Raw genomic sequence first — 23,682 nt, 5'->3', positions numbered from 1 at the left:
TCTGTGTCCACTTTAGGTCTTGATTTAACTCCAGTTTCTCAGCCCTTTCTTACCCCCACTTTTTCTTGCCCAAGCTCCTACTTACTCTTTTTCAAAGTGAAATTCTGAGGATTTTTTCATCTTGGATTGTATGCATGTAACGTTTCAGGTAACTATTTTATGTCACTCCACTTAGTTACAAAAGGGACATACACTTAATGGTAATAAATCCAGACTGAATGCCAAGAGTCACGCACTCTCCTGCTGACTCAGCCTAACCTCTACAGTGACTCACTCATAAACCTGGGAGTGTAAATTTGTGACTGTTTCAAAGGGTATTGTGAGAGTTAATGAGTACCTCTGTTGCATTTCATCCTGCTTGGAAACAGTCACATTAAACAGTATATGGCTGCTATGCTGTTTCTGCAATAGCCACCCTTCTTTTTCAGTTCTGTCCTTAAAGCACAGCATCATAAGTAGCAATGGCAGAATTAAGGACACCTTGCCAGGAATATGGGCAGGGCTAATAAATGTTGTGCCGAGGATATGGCCATGGTCTGATGTTGGGAAACATTTATTTATTAAGCCAGGTTATAGAAATATGTAAGATGAGTCTTCCTGGAGCTGTTTGTCAGTGTCGAATCCTTTGTTCTCTTTTTCTGGTTAAAGCAGGCGGTAGTGCAGTGGAATTCATTTGGATGAGTAAAGTACTGAGTGATTGGCAGGTGCCCTGGGGAGGCCTGTCTTGGAGACACTTCCATCAAAGCAGTATTACTGACTCTTGTCTATTTTTTAGGCCTTTTTGACAGCCCCCCAGGGTCAGATGATGCAAAGCTTATTGATATATTTTATCCTGGAGATCAGCAGTCTGTGACATTTGGAACCAAGTCTAGAGTGGGAATGGGTGGCATGGAAGCCAAGGTAAGAATCTGGTGCCTTAACTGCCTATAACAATTTTAAAGCCCAAACTATATTGTATCCTTTTTACTTTTGTAATTATTTGGGGGTTAATGGTTCAGATAGGAGGCACATACACACTTAAATATGTACATACCTAAATACAGATTTAATGAGTGTTGCATTCCAACATTTAGTTATGTAGTTATGTCTGTGTGTGTGGGTTTTCTCGTTAATATTATATGAACAGTGTGTTCATGTTGTAAACTCTGCAAGGGCAGGGCCTATATATTTTTCATAATTCATAAATCTCTCATCAGTTCAAATATTTCTTGATGAAATCTTTCAAAAATTGTGTCCCATTAATTGTTCTTAGAAGTTATACCCGTAAGGTACAGCATCACATGTATCAACAGCACAGATGAGGACAAGACCCCCACTTAGAAAAGCCAAAAGTACTCAAGATAAGACTCTGGTCAAACTCCAGCCTGTTGGTGTACTTAGTTGTTTCTAAGTTGAGGCACAGTAAATCAAATGTAGAAGTTATGAGTCCCATACTAGAGAGACTGAAGAGAGAACAGACTGGAAACAAAGGATAGGTTGGTTTACCTTTAAGTAACACATGCCAAGGTTAAGCTGGAAAGTGTGTGAGCTGTTATATGTTTTCAGAGCTTCTAAGCTTTTAAAAACATTCTCTCATATACTTAAGTTGTTCAATATCAACTTGTATTTTATATCTTTTTGCAAGTTTAAAATGTGGGTGAATAGGTCTGAATCTCATCTTTACTGGATCTAACCTGTCTCATTAGGTGAAAGCAGCCCTCTGGGCTTTGCAAGGTGGCACTTCTGTTGTTATTGCCAATGGAACCCACCCAAAGGTGTCTGGGCACGTCATCACAGACATCGTGGAGGGGAAGAAAGTTGGTACCTTCTTTTCAGAAGTAAAGCCTGCAGGTAAATAGTTCTTCATGAGGTCCCAAGGCCTGTGATGGAAACTAGTGACACCTGGCTTAGTTAGACATCACAAAATTGATATGCTAATATTATGAAATATGGCATTGTTTTGAACGCTGTTTGCAAAATCGGATTTTGCTTTGCTTTTGTGAAATTCTATCTAACCTGCCTATCTAGACCTATTCTCTGCAAAATCACTTGGTTAAAATATATAAGCATTGATTTTCTCAAGAAACATTTGCTAGGCCTATGTTAGATGCCAGGTGCTAGTAAGCACTAGAGATGCAAAGATGCATATGATACAGTATGTGCTCTCGAGTGTTCACAAAGGACAGAATTGCCTCATAATCTGCATTCAGAAGTGTAAACACATTAAAAAATATCGCCGAAGTGGAATTCAGAAGAATTCTAGAAAACAAAGTATATTGTCTGCCCCAGAAATACAGGCAAGTTCTTGTGTTTATACCTGAGTGAATCTGGCACATTCTTTTGCTATTTTATTGGTCATGGTGATCCCCTGTGTGAAACAAGCATACCAGGACATCATGTATTCCTTCTGTGGGTGTCACGAGCTTGTGCATGTGCTGGTAGTTCTCTCTGTAGTAGTAGTAGAACTAGAGACAGAACTAAAGTGACCATGACCTGATATTTGCATATATTCTTGCAGGCCCTACTGTTGAGCAGCAGGGAGAAATGGCTCGATCTGGAGGAAGGATGTTGGCCACCTTGGAACCTGAGCAGGTAATAACCTTAGGTGATAATATTGTTATAGTTTTCAGAGTGAGTCATGCTGTATGGTTACAGGAGTCAAACCTGCTGACTCCATCTTTATTCCTAGTGAGCCACAGAGTTATCTGAGTTACAAGTCTGATTCAAATTTGCTCTGCCTTTTTTCTTTTTCTTAATTTTATTTTCCATTTTATCGTTTATAGACAGAGGCCCAAGATAACTTTTCATCGCTATGATGTTTTGATCAAAAGCATCATAAAAATGATGAGATTAGGAAGGTTACCTAATTCTGCCACATACTGGGCATGGAAATGTGGGAAAATTACTTATCCCAACCCATTCCAAATCCCCTGACTTGCCTAGAAGATGGGAAGCTCGAGAGCCTGCTCCATAGTTGGTAGCCCTGACCTGTCTGGCTTGAATTAGTCTAAGTAGCAAACATGATGAGGCTGGAAGTGGTGAGGAGGTCAGGTAGAAGCTGGGAGCTAGTCCCCCAGGGGTTATGTTGTCAAGGACAGATTTGAGAGTGAAGATGTATGGGGGTTTATACTAGTGAATCCTTTGGCCTGAGAAAAGAGAAAGTAACTCCAACGGCAGAGAAAGGAAAGCCAAGGAGGAGCCTGGCTTCCGTTTCAAACCACTTCCCTCTGCTCCTCCAATAATCAGCATACTGATTTGCCACATTTCCTAATCTAGCAGGGTCAGGTTTGGGGTGTCTTCAAGTACCTAGGACTGAATTTTTTCACTTTGATTAAATGCATTAAATAAATAATTTACAAGGAAGAACCAGATGTAAAAACTTACCTGGAAATAAACTAACTAATGTAATAAACTTACATTAAATATGTAAGACTCTATGTAACATGTTAATTCAAAGTACTGGCCCCTGTACGTTACGTAATCTACAGATTATACAGTCTCCTACAGATTGTATCCATCATGCCCCTTCCCCCCTTTTTTTTTTCTTATGACTCCTGATTATTATAATTAGCCATGGTTTGCTAATTATAATAATCAGGAGTCATAAGAAAAAAAAAGGAGGAAAAGTAAGATGTGACCTAGAGGTTGGCAGTGAGAGAGGAAGGAAGAAATAAGGGGAGCAGTGGTGGAAAGTGATGGGAATTCAGGAGATTTCAACTGGTGATGATCGTGGATGTGGGAGCAAGGCCTGGCACTCTCAGAAGAGTAGGTTTAAAAACTGCGGTGTGCATTCTTCTTGGATTAACATCTCTGTTTTTTTAATGGTGTACCTTTCTTCTAGAGAGCAGAAATTATCCATCATCTGGCTGATCTGTTGACGGACCAGCGTGATGAGATCCTGTTAGCCAACAAAAAAGACTTGGAGGAAGCAGAGGGTAAAGACCAGGCAATTTAGAGTCAATGTTGTGGACGGGTGTGCGTTATTTTGGTTTTTAGTTTTACTAATAATTCTTATGTCTGCCTAAAGATAAGGATTGTTATAAAAGAAATTGTACATTATGTATCATTTCTATTGAGGGTAGATGGGTGGCTGGTATTCTCCTTCCCCAGATACTTTAGTACAACCCCCAGAGGAGCCTTTTTCATTCCCCACAGGTCACAAGCTGTGGCTACTATGGCTGTCAGGACAAAAAAGAACAAGATTGAAAACCCCACCGCTTAAGACATTCAGCTAATAGCTAACATTCATTGAAGCCTTTCTGTATTGACAGGCACTGTGCTAAGGGCTATGCAGTCAGTATGTCATTTAATCTTCATAACATAGTGCCTCTGAGATAGCTACTACTTATTATCCCCATTTGACAGAGAAAGAAACTGAAGCTCAGAGAAGTTGTCACTTGCCCAAAGCCATATGGTCAGTGATGGACCAGGATTTAAACACAGATGGACTGTACATGTGAAAGAGTTGTAGAAATAGTTTGTGCAGCCTGTGAAGAAAGATAGCTTGTTTCTTAGTTAATTAACCAGTCTTTTGTCTTCCCTGAGTTAGCACCAGGTGCCATCCAGAAATACCCTTGAGGTGCTAATGGTAAAGTAAGATGTTGAATTCACATTGCAAACACTTAGACATGTAGAGAGTCAGGGCCCTGACTCTTTCTCTTCTTTTTCTTAATCCTGTCTTTTCCCCCTTAAAAATAATAGGGATTGATTTTATGGGGTTTTAAATTTCCTTTGCATTATCTTGAACATCCATATTAATGGTGTTTCTTTCAAAGAAGTTTTGCAAGGTTCAACAATGTTACTTTCATTCCTTAAAACAGTTTTGAACCATTGTTTTAGAACTTCCTCTAGAATTTATATCTCATTTTTATAGTATTACAAAAGGTAAAATAGATTTTCAGAACTGGAAGAAATCTTTGATACTATCCACTCATTAATTTAAAGTAAAAGAATTAAGACCCACAGAGGGTAAACCTGTTGTTGCCCAAGGTTCCACAGCTTGTTGTTGGCAGAACTTTGACTCCTGATCCCAGCTATACCTCTCTGAACATGCATAAGGACACACAGTGGGTTAAGAACAAAGCCCTGGGTATACATGAGCGTGGCTTAGCAATCCCAGTTCGGGGAGTTTATCCTCAAAAACTATTTCTAAAGAAAATAGGTGTTTAGGCCAGGTGCGGTGGCTCACGCCTGTAATCCCAGCACTTTGAGAGGCCAAGGTGGGCGGATCACCTGAGGTCTGAGTTCAAGACCAGCCTGGCCAACATGGTGAAACCTTGTCTCTATAAAAATACAAAAATTACAGCTGGGCGCAGTGGCTCATGACTGTAATCGCAGCACTTTGAGAGGCCAAGGTGGGCGGATCACCTGAGGTCATGAGTTCGAGACTAGCCTGGCCAACATGGTGAAACCTCGTCTCTATAAAAATACAAAAATTACAGCTGGCTGCAGTGGCTCACGCCTGTAATCCCAGCACTTTCAGAGGCCGAGGTGGGCGGATCACCTGAGGTTGGGAGCTCAAGACCAGCCTGACCAACATGGAGAAACCTCATCTCTACTAAAAATACAAAATTAGCCGGGCTTGGTGGCGCATGCCTGTAATCCTAGCTACTCAGGAGGCTGAGGCAGGAGAATCGCTTGAACTCGGGAGGCAGAGGTTGCCGTGAGCCGAGGTGGCGCCACTGCACTCCAGTCTGGGCAACAAGAGCAAAACTCCATCTCAAAAAAAAAAAAAAAAAGCTGGCCGTGGTAGCTCACATTTGTAATCCCAGCTACTCAGGTGGCTGAGGCAGGAGAATCGCTTGAACCTAGGAGGCAGAGGTTGCAGTGAGCCGAGATTGCGCTACTGCACTCCAGCCTGAGCGGCAGAGCAAGACTCCATCTCAAAAAAAAAAGAAAGAAAGAAAAGAAAATAGCTCTTTATCTAAAGATACTTAGAGCAAGATTTATCACACTGAAAAACTGGAAACAAGCTGAGCATTTAATAATGTAGGTGTAGTTAAGTGCGTTCAGCTGTATCAAATTAATGGAATATTTAGTAGTAATTAAGATAATTTTTTGCAACATGGAAAATATACTTGCATTGTGAGGTGAAAAGCCAGGATGTAACATTTAACATACACTATAATTAAAACTTGTTTTTTTAGCATATGGGGAAAAGTAAAGAACATTAATTAATTTGTATAATTGGTTGGTAGAAAGATGGTTTAATTTTTTTTCTTAATATAAGGTCAGTTGCTTCCCCCCAAGGCGGAAATCTTTTTATTATTTTATCTTGGTGGCTGTGACTGTAAAAAAAGGAAAGGGAAAATTTTTGTAATCTCAACATTGACCACAGTAATGATTTGTGATATATGATTTCAAATGGTCTTCCTGAGTATATACATGTATATATATGAATATGTACGTACATGTTTGTGTGTGGAGAGAGAGAATCACACCATGCATACTACTGTTTTTAAAGAAAATTCTGGGCCGGGTGCGGTGGCTCACGCCTGTAATCCCAGCACTTTGGGAGGCCAAGGTGGGCAGATCACAAGGTCAGGAGATGGAGACCATCCTGGCTAACACAGTGAAACCCCGTCTCTACTAAAAATACAAAAAATTAGCCGGGCGTGGTGGCGGGCGCCTGTAGTCCCAGCTACTCGGAAGGCTGAGGCAGGAGAATGGCTTGAACCCAGGAGGCGGAGCTTGCAGTGAGCCGAGATTGCGCCACTGCACTCCAGCCTGGGCGACAGAGCGAGACTCCATCTCAAAAAAATAGAAAATTCTGCATATGAGCTTGCCATAATTCTATTTTTTTTTGGCCAAGCATTGTTGCTCATACCCGTAATCCCAGCACTTTGGGAAGTGGAGACAGAAGGATCACTTTAGCCCAGGAGTTCGAGACCAGCCTGGGCAACATAGTGAGACCCCTATCTCTACAAAATATGTTTTTAAATTAGCCAGCCATGGTGATACATGCCTGTAGTCCTAGCTACTCTGGAGACTGAAGCAGGAGGATCACTTGAGCCCCGGAGTTCAAGGCTTCAATGAGCTATGATTGCACCACTGCACTCTAGCCTGGGTGACACACTGAGACCCTGTCTCTAAAAGAAAAAAAGCAAAAAAGTCTTCTTTTTTAAAATTCTGTTCTCCTTCCCAAAATATTTAACATTTGATTTTAGAAGAAAACATCTTTGTTGGTTCTGATTATAAAAATAATTCACTCATTATAAAAAAAAAATATAGAAAGATAGATTATTACTATTCTGGATGTGTTCCAGATTTCTTCTCTTGCACACATATATGTGCAGTGTTTGATAAATAGGATCATATCATACATGCTGTTTTATAGTTTGCCTTTTTCGTAGACTATATCCTAGACAGCTCTCCATGTCAGTGAACCTAGATATATTATTTATAATAACAATTATAAACCATTGTCTGAATATTTAGGTAGAATTCAGTTTCTCAGCATTACAAAAATGCCATGGTAAGTATCCTTATTACATGCCTGCCTGTTCATACAAATGATAAATTTCTGGAACTGAAATTGCTGGGACAAAGGGTATCAGGGTACACAGCTTTACATGATGCTGTGTACTACCAAATGAACCCCCAAGAAAGACCGTTTAAGTGGCATGTCATTGTCTTCCCAAGTCTGTTCCTAATGCAGTCCCACATGTTCAGTAAAACATCAAGACACATCAGTTGGGCCAGGCACGGTGGCTCGCACTTCTAATCCCAGCACTTTGGGAGGTTGAGGCAGGTGGATCACTTGAGTTGAGGAGTTCAAGATCAACCTGGCCAACCTGGTGAAACCCCATCTCTACAAAAATAAGCCAGGCCTGGTGGTGCATGCCTGTAGTCCCAGCTACTAAGGAGGCTGAGGTGGGAGAATCGCTTGAACCCAGGAGGCAGAGGTTGCATTGGGCCTAGATCATACCACTGCACTCCAACCTGGGCGTCGGAGTGAGACCCTGTCTCGGGAAAAAAAAAAAAAAAAAAAAGGCCCCTTGGTTGGTAGCTGTAGCCTGCCAGGTCTGCTACTTCATCATGTCCTCTTAATGGCTTTTCAGGGAGACTTGCACCTCCTCTGCTGAAACGTTTAAGCCTCTCTACATCCAAATTGAACAGCCTGGCCATCGGTCTGCGACAGATCGCAGCCTCCTCCCAGGACAGCGTGGGACGTGTTTTGCGCCGCACCCGAATCGCCAAAAACCTGGAACTGGAACAAGTGACTGTCCCAATTGGAGTTCTGCTGGTGATCTTTGAATCTCGTCCTGACTGTCTACCCCAGGTGTGTATATACCCCGGGTGAATAAATACCCTGCCATTGGAGGCTGGTGTGGATATTGGAGGAAGAATATATTTTCTTTTTTTTTTTTTTTAATTATACTTTAAGTTCTAGGGTACATGTGTACAACGTGCAGGTTTGTTACATGGGTATACATGTGCCATATTGGTTTGCTGCACCCATCAACTCGTCATTTACATTAGTTATTTCTCCTAATGCTATCCCGCCCCCAGTCCCCCACCCCCACCCCCCGACAGGCCCCAGTGTGTGATGTTCCCCGCCCTGTGTCCAAGTGTTCTCATTGTTCAGTTCCCACCTATGAGTGAGAACATGCGTTGTTTGGTTTTCTGTGCTTGTGAGAGTTTGCTGAGAATGATGGTTTCCAGCTTCATCCATGTCCCTGCAAAGGACATGAACTTATCCTTTTTTATGGCTGCATAGTATTCCGTGGTGTATATGTGCCACATTTTCTTAATCCAGTCTATCATTGATGGATGTTTGGGTTGGTTCCAAGTCTTTGCTATTGTGAATAGTGCTGCAATAAACATACGTGTGCATGTGTCTTTACAGTAGCATGATTTATAATCCTTTGGGTATATACCCAGTAATGGGATGGCTGGGTCAAATGGTGTTTCTAGTTCTAGATCCTTGAGGAATGCCCACACTGTCTTCCACAATGGTTGAACTAGTTTACACCCCCACCAACAGTGTAAAAGCGTTCCTATTTCTCCACATCCTCTCCAGCATCTTGTTTCCTGACTTTTTAATGAATGCCATTCTAACAGGCATGAGATGGTATCTCATTGTGGTTTTGATTTGCATTTCTCTGATGACCAGTGACAATGAGCATTTTTTCATGTGTCTGTTGGCCACATAAATGTCTTCTTTTGAGAAGTGTCTGTTCATGTCCTTTGCCCACTTTTTGATGGGGTTGTTTTTTTCTTGTAAATTTGTTTGAGTTCTTTGTAGATTCTGGATATTAGCCCTTTGTCAAATAGGTAGATTGCAAAAGTTTTCTCCCATTTTGTAGGTTGCCTGTTCACTCTCATGGTAGTTTCTTTTGCCGTGCAGAAGCTCTTTAGTTTAATTAGATCCCATTTGTCTATTTTGGCTTTTGTTGTCATTGCTTTTGGTGTTTTAGTCATGAAGTCCTTGCCCATGCCTATGTTCTGAATGGTATTGCCTAGGTTTTCTTCTAGGGTTTTTATGGTTTTAGGTCTAACATTTAAGTCTTTAATCCATCTTGAATTAATTTTTGTATAAGGTGTAAGGAAGGGATCCAATTTCAGCTTTCTACATATGCCTAGCCAGTTTTCCCAGCACCGCTTATTAAATAGGGAATCCTCTCCCCATTTCTTGTTTTTGTCAGGTTTGTCAAAAATCAGATGGTTGTAGATATGTGGTGTTATTTCTGAGGCCTCTGTTCTGTTCCATTGGTCTATCTCTCTGTTTTGGTACCAGTACCATGCTGTTTTGGTTACTGTAGCCTTGTAGTGTAGTTTGAAGTCAGGTAGCATGATGCCTCCAGCTTTATTCTTTTGAATTAGGATTGTCTTGGCAATGCTCTTTTTTGGTTCTATATGAACTTTAAAGTAGTTTTTTCCAATTCTGTGAAGAAAGTTATTGGTAGCTTGATGGGGATGGCATTGAATCTATAAACTACCTTGGGCAGTATGGCTATTTTCACGATATTGATTCTTCTATCCATGAGCATGGAATGTTCTTTCATTTGTTTGTGTCCTCTTTTATTTCATGGAGCAGTGGTTTGTAGTTCTCCTTGAAGAGGTCCTTCACATTCCTTGTAAGTTGGATTCCTAGGTATTTTATTCTCTTTGTAGCAATTGTGAATGGGAGTTCACTCATGATTTGGCTGTTTGTCTGTTATTGATGTATAGGAATGCTTGTGATTTTTGCACATTGATTTTGTATCCTGAAGAATATATTTTCAATACTGGAGATAGGTTTCCCAAAGACAGTTGTGTGTGTGTGAAGGTCTTTTAACCAAAAAAAAGATAATTTTTGAGACTTTATTCTCAGGTTGTTCTTGAGGTAATATACGTTCTTGATTCCTCCAGTATCCTAAAGTCGTTGTTCAGATGTCCATTTTAGAGCTAGAGAAACTGAACCTCATAGAAGGTAATATTCCTGTCACACTTGTAAGGTGCAACTGGGACTGGAGCCCAAATCAACCTACCATACCACAGTGCAGGAGCAAATTTCCAAATATCTTAGCCTGTGGTTCACTTTGCTCTCTGACCACAAGTCTCTGTTAGCCTGCTGCTCTCATTCATGAGTAACTGGCTTGGCCCATGTGAAACGGACCCCTTTATTGTCAGCGTCACTGATGGCTTCCTATAAGTACATCTGTTAGGAAAAAGAACTTTCAGTAGTTAATGGAAATTAGAATGCAACTCTTGGCTGGACACGGTGGCTCACACCTGTAATCCCAGCACTTTGGGAGGCCCAGGCAGGTGGATCACGAGGTCAAGAGATTGAGACCATCCTGGCCGACATGGTGAAACGTTGTCTCTACTAAAAAATATAAAATTAGCTGGGCATGGTGGGACCTGTAGTCCCAGCTACTCAGGAGGCTGAGACAGGAGAATCGCTTGAACCCAGGAGGCAGAGGTTGCAGTGAGTCGAGATCGTGCCACTGCATTCCAGCCTGGCAACAGGGCGAGATTCCATCTCAAAAAAGAGAAAAGAATGCAATCCTGTTTAAGCAAGTTGACATATCACAGCCTCCGGTTGAGAAAGCATGCGTTAAAGTTCTTGCCAAGCAGCCATGCTGGGAAATACAAGGTGTCATTAGAGAGTGGCCCCACTTTATTACCCTAAACTGCCTCCCAGAATTCTGGGAGCATTTCCCCCACTGGACTGTCCTATAGGATACCAGCTCTTCTTTTGCACTAGCCCCAAAGTCTCAAAGGGAAATTCTATTTTAAAAACAAAAAACTAGCACCTCTTTACTATAAGACATAGGTGACTGTGGAATCTGGAATGCTCTGTGAAGGGTACTCTGACATCTCCTAAAACCAGTGTGTTCACCAAGGGACTCCCATACCACTGAGGCCTATCCTCAGTCCCTGGCCGATGCTGGCACACTGCCTCTCTGGCCACATACCTGTCTTGCAGAAATGCCACAGTGATGACTGCCAAACTCACCTCTGCTAATAGAAATGGGCCTAAGTCTCTGTGTGGACTATATCCATGAACTTTCTTTGCTACCACTCATCCATACCAGCTGATACCTCACAAGGAGCTGATACCTCATTGGCTAACTACAGCTAAGGCTCCTCATCTGAACTCAGCCCTGGATGGTTTCACAGAATCCATGAATCCTAAAAATTGTATGCAGTATTCTGTGTGTTTATGTCTGGAGAAAATTTACTTAACTTTTATAAGAGGTAGGATGATCAGGTCAGTGTCACTCACTCTTTGCTCTAACAAGGCAACTAGCCCTCCTCCTGGATAGTTTACATTTTCCTCCCCAGACAGGCATTTTCCTCCCCAGACAGGCATGTGGGAAAAAGACTCTGTTCTCAGCAGTCTCTACCACAGCTGCCCAGGGGCTGGCAGGAGCTCTGGTCTTCTCTAGGTTCTTAGCACCAAGCACTTAGAGCTCTCAGAACAGTTCCAAGGCCAGAGCAGGATGTGGCCAGAGGAGCTGCCCAGCCTCAGCCTGATCAGATGAAGCAAGTGCTTCCTTACAGAGGTGGCAGAAGACCCTGTTCTCCACGGTGGGAGGTGCCATGTGGCCCTGGTCACTTAACTCAGTTCTCTTTGCTTTATTTGTTTGTTTGTTTGTTTGTTTGAGACGGAGTCTCACTCTGTTGCCCAGGCTGGAGTGAATGGGTACAATCTCAGCTCACTGCAGCCTCCGCCTCCCAGGCTCAGGAAAGTCTCCTGCCTCAGCCTCCTGAGTAGCTGGGACTACAGGCACCTGCCACTATGCCCGGCTAATTTTTGTATTTATAGTAGAGATGGGGTTTCACCATGTTGGTCAGGCTGGTATCAAACTCCTGACCTCAGGTGATCCACCCACCTCGGCCTCCCAAATTGCTGAGATTACAGGCGTGAGCCACCGCACCTGGCCAACTCAGTTCTCTTTGCTAATGGTGCTAAGGAAGCCATATAGTTTAGTTGCTAAAATCCAGTGGTTTGTTCTGGAGTCAAACCACCTCAGTCTGGCTCCCAGCCCTGTTATTTGTAAGCTGTGTGACTGTGGGGAGTCATCAACCTCTCTGGGCTTCAGTGCCCTTATCTGTAAAGTAGGGGATAAAACAGGCACTTAATTCACTGCAGTGTTGTGAAGATGAAACAGCATAGGGCTTATAAAATGATGAACACAGTGCTTAGCACAGAAGGAGTGCTTGTCAATGCTAACATCACTGTTGCTATTACTGTTTGTCTCCTTTGATCCACTGCTCTCACTTTGATCTGCAGGTGGCAGCTTTGGCTATCGCAAGTGGTAACGGCTTGTTACTCAAAGGAGGGAAGGAGGCTGCACACAGCAACCGGATTCTCCACCTCCTGACCCAGGAGGCTCTCTCAATCCATGGAGTCAAGGAGGCCGTGCAGCTGGTATGTTCCTGGGAATGCACCAAGTCGGGCCCAGAGGGGCCAGATCAGGTGTTTGGGAATTTAAAGCAAAACTTAGGCCTCATAGAGCCAAGACACTACTACAAGCAGACTTGACACTCCAGCAGGCCTGTGAGCCTACAGACTTTAGGCCATTCTGCAGAGCCAGATGGGTCCTCAGTGGCTTAGGAAGGCCCCTCCCTTATAGCTGCGTCTTGGCACTATTTATTTACAAGAGTGTCAATTAGACCTTCATTCTTTGGGTCACAAGGCAGCAGGAGTACCAGACCTAGAGTGTGAGGCCTAGGTTCCTGTCATTGGCAGAGTGATCTAGGGTAAGTCAGATGAGAAACTTTACGAAAGTTTGTCATAAATTGTCATGTGGTGTGTTGAGTATGAGATCATGCTGTTATCACTATTATTATTAAGGTCATTACTTTAACTGACCATTTCTCATTCTCCTCAACTGTCAAATGAAGTTTGATAATAATAGCTACTACTTGGTGAGTACCTACTATGTGCAAGGCTCATTTTATCCGTTAACTCATTTGATCGTCACAGCAGTCCCATAAGGAAAATATCATTAATTATTAGACTCATTTTCTACATTGGGAAAAAACAGATTCAGAGGTAAAGTAATTCCCCAAGAGTCACATGGTGTGTGATAGAGTTTAGATTTGGACCTAGGCTGACTCCAGATCCTTTTTTTTTTTTTTTTTGGCTCATTTGCTCCAGCATTCCAGGATTCTGTTGGCTACTGGGAGAATGTCTACAAACCTGCTCATTACACACTCAGTGACCAGAATCTGGTTTTTTTCTTATGCCAACATAGTGGTTGGAAAGAGCGCAGATTTTAGGGATTCAAATCCCAGCCCCACCACTTCCTAGCTTACATATAGGCGCTCTCCCTCCTTTTCTTCCTATTGATGTGTAACATACGTACAGTAAAGTATACAGATCCTGTGAACAACTCTGTGACTGTTCACACACACACATGTATAACCACCAGCCGTATCAAGATACAGAACAGTCCAACATCCTGGAGGGCCCCCTTGTGCCCTTCCCAGTCAATATGTAGCCCCCTTCCCCACAAACTACTTTTTTGACTTCTGTCACATTGAATTACTTTTGCCTTTTTTTTTTTTTGAGACGTGGTCTTGCTCTGTTGCCCAGACTGGAATGCAGTGTCACAATCTCGGCTCTCGGCTCACTGCAGCCTCAGCCTCCCAGGCTCAAGCAGTCCACCCACCTCAGCTTTCCTAGTAGTTGGGACTACAGGTGTGTGCCTCCAGACCTGGCTAACTTTTGTGGTTTTTTTGTTTTTTGTTTTTTGTAGAGACAGGGTTTCACCATGTTGCCTAAGCTGGTCTCGAACTCCTGAGCTCAGGCAGTCTGCCTGCCTCAGCCTCCCAAAGTGCTGGGAATGTGCCACCATGCCCGGCCTTTTGCCTATTCTTGAAATTTATATAAATGAGATCAAACAAAACACACGTTTATGTTGCCTGTCATTTGTTCGTTATGTCTGTGGCATGCATTCCCATTGTTGCATCTAGCAGTAGTTTTCTCATTTAATTGCTGGGTAGTGTTCCATTTACCTGCATATACTACAGTTCATCTTTTCTTCTGTTGATGAATATTTAGGTTGTTTCCAGTTTTGGGCTATGTGGAATAAAGTTGCTGTGAACATTCTGGTACACATATATATTTGTTATAAAAGTAATATGACCATATGGAGAAAAATTAAAAATCAAGAGAAAACAAAATGCCCATAATCTCAGTGTCCTCACACAGGCTCTTTAAGTCATTCCAATCCACATCCCAGGGTAGAAGTTGCCATCAGAAGTCATGAGAACCATGACTCCCTAGCAAGACCAACCCAACGTTTCCTCAATGCTGTGAATAGAAAACCAAGAGAGAGGCCACTCCCTTTTGTGATCTTCATGGCCTGGAGTAGTGTACTGCATTTAACCTTCATAGATACCCCTTTGCGCTGCTTCTGGCATTTTTAAAATTGTCTGCCCTATATTATGGCTAGCAGTACCCTAGTGCTGCCTTCCCTACTCGACGCTGAGCTCTTTGACAGCATGCATTGTCCTGCGTGATATGTGATGTGGAGCACAGCACCGAATATATAGTGTTTGATAAGCATTTGCTGGACAACTTTTTGATTCTCATGATCGGGAACTTAATTTTGTTTTTAGAGTAAGTTTTCACAGTGTCTCACTTAGTTCTCAGAGTGTACAGATGTTTATCTGTAAAAGGGAAGCTGCTGTTTTTATATTTTGTGTGGTCAGATGTCATCTTTATCTTTTTCTTCTTTCCTTCTAAAGGTGAATACCAGAGAAGAAGTTGAAGATCTTTGCCGCCTAGACAAAATGATAGATCTGATTATTCCACGTGGCTCTTCCCAGCTGGTCAGAGACATCCAGAAAGCTGCTAAGGGGATTCCAGTGATGGGGCACAGCGAAGGGATCTGTCACATGTATGTGGATTCCGAGGCCAGTGTCGATAAGGTCACCAGGCTAGGTGAGCTGGGTGGGGTCTTCTCTTTTACAAGGGGGAAATATTACATCCTCTGCAGCTCTGGATCATGTCAATGGAAACAATTCTTTGCTCATCTTCTTTCAGTCAGAGACTCTAAATGTGAATATCCAGCTGCCTGTAATGCTTTGGAGACTTTGTTAATCCACCGGGATCTGCTCAGGACACCATTATTTGACCAGATCATTGATATGCTGAGAGTGGAACAGGTAAGAGTTCCACAGGACTAGTACATTACTTCCTGTCTTAGAAGCCTGTGGAATTAAACCAGGCACAGCCATACCATATAAGGCAGTTTAAGAAACAATATTTTTTAATATCTTCTGTGTACAAAGTTCCATGCTAAGTAAAGTGTGAGTAAAACACAACCCCTGCCCTCTAGTAGTCGAACCAAACCAATACACAAATAGCTTTATTACAAAGTGGAATATGTTGTGTGCTAAAGAGGGTTCAAAGGTAAGACAGACCACATGGCACTATGCTGACTGAACTGTTTCTGGCAATCTTTTATTCACATGTCAAGGTGTTCCCAAGCATATATTATTTTTTGGATTTGATTTGAAAAGATGGTGCAGAAATGTTTCAAACCAAAAACTTATGTACATTCACTGCCTGCCCTTGGTGTCTTTGGTTACCAATATTAGTGTACTTAATGCAGTGATATTTGGGATTCAGTAATTTGTAGAATGTCTCCCTGGATTATGTTTTTACTATGTTGTTAAGCTTGTAAACAAACCAAAAGCCAGTAAGTTTCAAATATAAAGTTGTGCTGTGTCCTAAATTCATGCCTGCAAGAAAATATAATAGATGCCCTCAAGGCAAAAATGGACAATCTGTTAAACTCTCTGCATGGATGCATTTTAAGCTTTAATTTCTGATGTCATAGTACACTTTCAGAATTATATAAACCAGCATGGCAGTAGAGAAGGTGCTTGTTGGCCTTGGTTGCTTTGACTCTGAACATGTGTCTCTTCCCTTCCATCCTTTGACTGGAAAGGAAGGCTCCAGTTAGCTTATAAATGTGGCATGGTCCCAGTGAGAACTGGAAAGAATTGTTTTGAAAATGAAACTGTACTCCATGGATTACAAGGAAGTTAGATCACATGGTCATTCATGTTTGGGGGCCTTACTTTACTTTGGTAAGGAAGCCTGTCGATTGGGCACCTGTGTTTGCCAAGCACCACAGTGAACTAGATTAGACAGGAGGAAAGCTCTCCTTTAGCCAGGACTAAACCCCGCCTCAGACCTAATTTGAACACACCAGTGGTATCCTCAGTCATTAAAATGAGAATGGCCTTGAAATTCCAAATCAAAATGAGTCACTGTGTGTACTTCATGCAGCACTTTTGGATGGCAAAAAGTAAAGCTAGAAGGATGACTTGCACAGGGTTGGGGTTCCAGTCCTCAAGGAACACGGAGGAAGTGAGATCCCAGATAGGAAACAATGGCAGGGCCTCAGGAATCATGAGGATAAGGCAGACACCACTTATAACTTGAGCCAAGGCAAAAGCTTGATCCCAAAGAATCAAGGCATGAACCCTGTCCTGGGGATGTCTCAGAGAACAAGGCTTAAGTGGGATCCAGCTTGTGATTGGGATCCTCGGTGACCAGCCTCAGAGTCCTTAAATTCCTCTAACCAGCAGCAGAATCAGAGCCAGAGCCTGGGGCTGAGCTGAACCTAGAGTTGGGGCCAGACTGACACAGTTGGAAATCAAACGAGTAGCCACAGTTTGAGGTGCTGAAGGAACCTGACCAAGTACTGCTTACCTCTAAAGCAAACCTGGGACTTCGCTAGGGTACAGGGAGTAGGAATATATATGTGGCACCTCCCTTCTTCTACACGAGTCCAGTGCCTAGGTACCATATGCAGGGACTGGGATCTTTATTGTCAAGTATTCATTTTAGTAAAATGCCAGAAGTCAAGCCCTTGTGTTGATAACCCACTAAACGCCTTGCACATTCTTTTTTATTCTTTTTTTTTCTTTGAAACGGAGTCTTGCTCTGTCCCCCAGGCTGGAGTGCAGTGGCACGATCTCGGCTCACTGCAACCTCTGCCTCCCAGGTTCAAGCAGTTCTCCTCCTGCCTCAGCCTCCCAGGTAGCTGAGATTACAGACACCTGCCACCATGCCCTGCTAATTTTTTTAGTAAAGATGGGGTTTCGTCATGTTGGCCAGGTTGGTTTCGAACTCCTGACCTCAAGTTATCCACCTGTCTCAGCCTCTGAAAGTGCTGGGATTACAGGCATGAGCCACCACGCCCGGCCCACCTTGCACATCCTTAACGTTCAAGGCTTCCTGCTTCAATCCCTGTTCCAACTGTCTTGAGGGCCCATTGCTGGCAAGTGGCCAGTCAGATCATGCTGGCGGGAGGAAAGTAGGACTAGTTCAGTTGTCGAGGCTACAGGAGCCACTTTGGGCTATGGTTTTACAGGCTAACCTTTCTGTTCTATCCTAGAACTTGCTTATTTCGGTTGTTTTTATGTTGTTGCCCCTGGTCTTCCTCTGTTCCAGGTAAAAATTCACGCAGGCCCCAAATTTGCCTCCTATCTGACCTTCAGCCCTTCCGAAGTGAAGTCACTCCGAACTGAGTATGGGGACCTTGAATTATGCATTGAAGTAGTGGACAACGTTCAGGATGCCATTGACCACATCCACAAGTACGGCAGCTCCCACACGGATGTCATCGTCACAGAGAACGGTCAGTGTCCAGATGCTTCCCGCATACAGTGTCTGCCTTTGCTGCTTTCTGATCCTGCTCCTCTTAGCCCCTCTTGGGCTGCAGAAAAACATCATTTGAGTAGGCTTATGGTAATGTTTAGTAGTGGTTGCATTTGGTACTTTGATGAGTGCTTTCACATCACTTTATTATATTGTCACAGCCGGAGGAGGAGGTGCAGGGATCATTAGCTCTGCTTCGAAGATGACTAACCCTGTCAGAGGCACTATCATTTAATGCATGCAACAAATCTTACAAGGTAGTTAAAATAAACCCATTTTACAGCCGAGGAAACCAAGGCCCAGGAGATTAAGGGCAGAACCAACTCTGCACATTCATTCATTCATTCATTCACTCATTCATTTATTCCACAAATATGTATGCAGGGACACTCCTGGGTGTCAGATACTGGAGCCTCAATGGTGGAGGATGCCAGTAGGGCCCCCTCGAGGAATTTACAGTCAGCTAATTAGGTCACCAGAGCAGTACCACCCGTATTAACAGCCAACATTTACCAAGCACTCACTGTGTGCTAGGCACTAGGATGAGTACTCCCCGGTGTTTCATCCTCTTTACAACCCTATCAGCTAGGTAATGTTGTAAGTCCCTTTTGACCCAGACACAGAGAGTTTTATACACCTGCAGAAGGTCACAAAGCCAGCAGGTGTACAGCTGGAGTTCAGGCCTAGGCGGTCTGGCTCTGGAGCCCATAAGTAGGAAGTTTAGGCAGGTCACCTGCATGGGAGATCTGGATTCCAACTCAGTCTTTCCACAACGCTGTGATTGATGAAGCTAACTTGTCTTCTTCCTGTTGAGATTTTTCACAAGCCTGAATATTTAATATGTGAGAACACATGGGGAGGCCCCAGTGGGGACCCAGACCCTGCCCTGATCTGTCACCAGTGAATGGCTGGAAACGGGGATGTTCTCTGGGTATCATCCTAACTTGGTTTCTCCTTTACCCTGCAGAAAACACAGCGGAGTTCTTCCTGCAGCATGTAGACAGTGCCTGTGTGTTCTGGAATGCCAGCACTCGCTTTTCTGATGGTTACCGCTTTGGACTGGGTAAGAAGGACTCTGCTTGGGAAGAAAGAAGTTCCTTGGGAAGCACTGTGTGGTCCAGGGGTATGTGGAGGTGGGGAAGACGCCTCCCCTTGACTGTCACATGGTTGGTCAAGATAAGAGAGAGACAGGCTGGGTGCGGTGGCTCACGCCTGTAATCCCAGCACTTTGGGAGGCCGAGGTGGGTGGATCACCTGAGGTCAGGAGTTCAAGACCAGCATGGCCAACATGGTGAAACCTTGTCTCTACTAAAAATACAAAAAATTAGCCAGGTGTGGTGGCGCATGCCTGTAATCCCAGCTACTCAGGAGGCTGAGACAGGAGAATTGCTTGAACCCGGGAGGCAGAGATTGCGGTGAGCCCGAGATTACGCTACTGCACTCCAGCCTGCAGGACAAAGTGAGACACCATCTCAAAAAAAAAAAGAGAGACAGACTTCTGGCAAGGTAGGATCATCAGGGAGAATAATTAATGAAACCTCCCATGAATTGGTGGAAGGCCTATCTTCTAAGCATTTCACATGCTAAGAAGGCAGGTACTTGTATTCATTTTTCATAGAGGGAGAATGAGATTCAGAGAAGTATAGTAACTTGCCCAAAGTCCCACAGCTGGCATTCAGACCCAAACTTGAGTAAGTCCAAAGCCTGGGTTCTCCCGCTACAGCGTGGGCGACCACAGCCTGCCTTTTTGCACAGGCTGTGCCAGAGATACATGCTGCGTCCCTTGAGAGCACTCCTTTTACAGACTTATTTCATCAAAGTGGCACAGCCAGTTTGCCTCAGAGATAGGAAACCCCACAATGGTAGGACAAAAGAAGGTGCCGTGGGCCTAAGTACCAGCATCAAAACAAACAGGCCAGCCAGAAGTACAAGGTTACCTTCTACAGCAGACCTTGAAATAAAAAGCTTCAGAAGGGCACTTCTGTCCCCTTCCATTAGGTATAAAATTTCCAGCCGTCTGTCGTGTTGGGGTTATTTGGACAGTCTCTGGTTTTCAGGGGTACCAGTATATAAAACTCCAGAACAGGCGCAGTGGCTCACGCCTATAATTCCAGCACTTTGGGAGGCCAAGGCGGGCAGATCACCTGAGGTCGGGAGTTCGAGATCAGCGTGACCAACATAGAGAAACCCCGTCTCTACTAAAAATACAAAATTAGCTGAGCATGGTGGTGCTTGCCTGTAATCCCAGCTACTCGGGAGGCTGAGGCAGGAGAATCTCTTGAACCTGGGAGGCAGAGGTTGCAGTGAGCCGAGACCACACCATTGCGCTCTAGCCTGGGCAACAAGAGCTAAACTCAATCTCAAAAAAAAAAACAGAAAAAAAATCTCCAATAATGCATTTATGACACGTTTTCTGAATATTTGAGAATTATTTCAACTCAAAACATTTTAGGCCACACGCAGTGGCTCACACCTGTAATCCCGGCACTTTGAGAGGCTGAGGCAGGAGGATCTCATGAGTCGGGGAGTTCGAGACCAGCCTGGGCAACGCAGCGAGACCTCCTCTCTACAGAGATGAAAAAATTATCCAGGTGTGATGGTGTGAGCCTGTAGTCCCAGTTACTCAGGAGGCTGAGGCAAGAGGATCCCTTGAGCCCAGGAGTTCGAGGCTGCAGTGAGCTAAGATGGTGCCACTGTACTCCAGCCTGGGAGAGAGTGAGGCCCTATCTGTATAACAAAACAAAACAGAAAGACACACATTTTAATCCTGAACTTTTTGAGTAGATGATCTGCCTAGAGAAATAATTCTCACCGAATTGTTAAAAGGTTATGAAAGGGAATTTAACTCGGTTATTCTTAATCATGATACTCTTTAGTTCCCCATTTGTATTATGTTGGGATTTTGATGTAATTATCACATCACTTGCACTGATCTTTATACTCCATGTACTTGAAAAAGAAATAGCAACATATTTTTAAGGGCTGGGGCACCCAGCATTCAAATGAAAATCCAGGATGAAGGAAGAACAAAAGATCATTTCATTGTCCTTCCCACACCAGCTCAGAGTGAAAGCTGGTTGAGTTAAATTCCTTGTGAAATGCATTAATGACAGTAAGAGATTCTACTGAGCATTTACTACATTCCTAGCACTGTGCTAAATGTGTCGCAGGCATGCTCTCACTTCATTCTGCAAAATGAATTCTCATTTTCCAGATGAAGAAACTGAGGCATGAGACATGAAGTTAGGTAGTATGTCCAAAGTCATGTGGTCTCTATGCTGTTGAACCAGAATTTGAATCCTGCTGGTTTCAGTCTCCTTGCCAACCATTACCCCAGGCACATCCCGCCCCCACCATGTCTCGTACTTGCTCTTCTCTCTGCCTGCGGCACCTCTGTCAGGTTTTCTCCAGCCAGCTCCTTCTCACTGTTGAGGTCCCAACCAAAAGGCACTTCCTTAGGGAGGCTTTCCCTGACCATCCTAGCCAGCATGTCCCCAGCTCCACCACACAACCTCTATCATAGCACCCATCACTGCACTTGAGCACCACAGGAGACTGTTTACTCACCTGTCCTTTGGCTGCCTCGCCTGCTATAATATCAGCTCCACAAAAACAGGGCCTTGTATCTGTTGTTCACCACTTTATCCCCAGGGCTCAACACAGTGCCTAGTACATAGTACGTGCTCAGTAAAGTTGTGATGATTGAGGGAACCCTGCCTCCACTGTATACAGTGCAGAACACCAAGCCAGGCCCAGGAAAACCCCTGACGTTCCCTAGGTCTGAGCTGGGAGCAAGAGGAAAGGGAATGAACAGTAACCCTTTGATGTATTCAGTAACTGTCTAATGAGTCCCTTGTGCTAAGACTTCTAGGGGATACCAAGAACATGTCCCTTTCTTTCTAAGATTTAAAGAGTATTTGAGGAGGTAAAACCATCATGGTAAACATTGTCATACCCCTCAAAACATGCCCAAATGTCAAAATATGGTATGCAATTCAGACGCTAAACTGATAAAAGAGACAGCACTTGTATTAATAGCATTGTCAAAATGCACTAGGGATAAAATACAGAAGAGGAGTCCACACACTGTTTCACGAGAAGGAGTGTATCATGATTTGTAGTAACCGGAGAATATGTTTATGGGAACAGGGTGACTCAGCTCTCCTGGGGAGGATGGATGAGGAGTTAGCAGGAAGAGAGGGTACCAAGTGAGGGGAAAGCAGCAGGGTGGGTCTGGGGCATGGACAGGAAGCAGAGGCTGGGAAAAGCCACATCTTTTATCATGCTTTTTCACAGGAGCTGAAGTGGGAATCAGTACATCGAGAATCCACGCCCGGGGACCAGTAGGACTTGAGGGACTGCTTACTACTAAGTGGCTGCTGCGAGGGAAGGACCACGTGGTCTCAGATTTCTCAGAGCATGGAAGTTTAAAATATCTTCATGAGAACCTCCCTATTCCTCAGAGAAACACCAACTGAAAAGAGCCAGGAAAACCCGGGAATGTTCCAAAAGGTCTTCACAGTTAAACTTGTCTTATCTCAGGAGAGAGCCCGCTCTTGTCTCCCAGTTCGTGGTAGGGTCTGCCTGTTGGAAAGTGTACCTGGATGCTTCTGGGCTCTGTTTGGCAATAGCAATCTTGGCTGATGTGCGCAGTCTGGCTCCCAGCTCACCCTTTTTTTTTTTAAAGTAAGAAAATAATTGCTACCGATAGGGACTTTGCCAAGTCCAATTATCTTCTAGGATTGAAAGGTGCGTTTTCCCCATATAAAAGGCGAGGAAAACCCATGGCTGCTTTGTATCACCTCAGTGAGTTACAGTCCCCCTTGGCATTTAGTTGGTACTAGAGCCAGTCATCCTTAACAAATCTTTTCACATTTTATTTCTTTCACACGTAGTCATCTTCAAAAAGGAAAGATTTGGAATTTTAGAAAAGGGGCAACTCTTCTTTTTAGCATTCTTATCAGAAAGTCACAAAAATCGATGGAATCATTTCCACTGGGAAGATTGACCTTTTGTATTTATTTGTGGGGTAAATTATTAAGCATTCCAGATGCTTGCAGCTTCCTGCATCCAGGAGATGCTGTGTTCCCCATGATGCAGCTGGAACCTGAGCTGCAGCAGGAGGTGCAAGTTTCAGGATGTTCCCCACTGAGACGGAGGAATATCTACGGCAGTGATGCTTGAAATTTTTGTATGAATTATTTTGTCATCCTACCCTTTTCCTCCAAAACAAAAATTAGAGGATTATTTTAATACTTTGGATTCTTCCCCCTTTTTTGAGAAATAAAGTTTTTTTATGAAAAGCCTGTGCATGATTGAAGTTTTCTCCCTTATTTGTTGTTACCCCCTTCCTTTTCCTCTCTTGTGACCCTCGTGCCCTGCTTGCGGGCATGGTCTCTTCTCTGGAAGCTGTCTGGGGAGACAAGACATCTGCCTCAACAGTGTTTATTGGTGGAAGCAACATAGGCAGACCCCACAGAGGGACTCAGACGGGGAGACAGGAAAGGAAAACAGGAGATTAAGACCCAAGAGCTTGAAGACTAAAAGTGTGGTGAGGGTCTGAAGTTGGTGGGGTCCGACCTGAG

General features: G+C 43.6%; 1 protein-coding gene across 11 annotated transcripts in view; it reads left to right on the top strand.

Moving 5' to 3' along the window:
• Positions 1 to 23,400, top strand: part of ALDH18A1 (aldehyde dehydrogenase 18 family member A1) — a 50,813-nt gene extending 27,413 nt beyond the window's left edge. For all 11 annotated transcript variants that reach the window (XM_054435806.2, XM_054435807.2, XM_063670010.1 and 8 more), the window contains 11 exons: positions 776 to 900; positions 1,686 to 1,830; positions 2,498 to 2,571; positions 3,821 to 3,914; positions 8,040 to 8,260; positions 12,704 to 12,841; positions 15,169 to 15,364; positions 15,467 to 15,588; positions 17,891 to 18,077; positions 19,065 to 19,160; positions 22,394 to 23,400. In XM_054435806.2, the coding sequence (XP_054291781.1) occupies positions 776 to 900; positions 1,686 to 1,830; positions 2,498 to 2,571; positions 3,821 to 3,914; positions 8,040 to 8,260; positions 12,704 to 12,841; positions 15,169 to 15,364; positions 15,467 to 15,588; positions 17,891 to 18,077; positions 19,065 to 19,160; positions 22,394 to 22,575 (1,580 nt within the window). In that variant the 3' untranslated portion in view covers positions 22,576 to 23,400. The remainder of the gene's footprint in view (positions 1 to 775; positions 901 to 1,685; positions 1,831 to 2,497; positions 2,572 to 3,820; positions 3,915 to 8,039; positions 8,261 to 12,703; positions 12,842 to 15,168; positions 15,365 to 15,466; positions 15,589 to 17,890; positions 18,078 to 19,064; positions 19,161 to 22,393) is intronic.
• The last annotated feature ends 282 nt before the right edge of the window (positions 23,401 to 23,682 follow it).

The sequence above is a fragment of the Pongo pygmaeus genome, chromosome 8 (genome assembly GCF_028885625.2).
Source record: "Pongo pygmaeus isolate AG05252 chromosome 8, NHGRI_mPonPyg2-v2.0_pri, whole genome shotgun sequence".
Lineage (NCBI taxonomy): Eukaryota > Metazoa > Chordata > Mammalia > Primates > Hominidae > Pongo > Pongo pygmaeus.
This window is presented reverse-complemented; position numbering and strand designations above follow the sequence as displayed.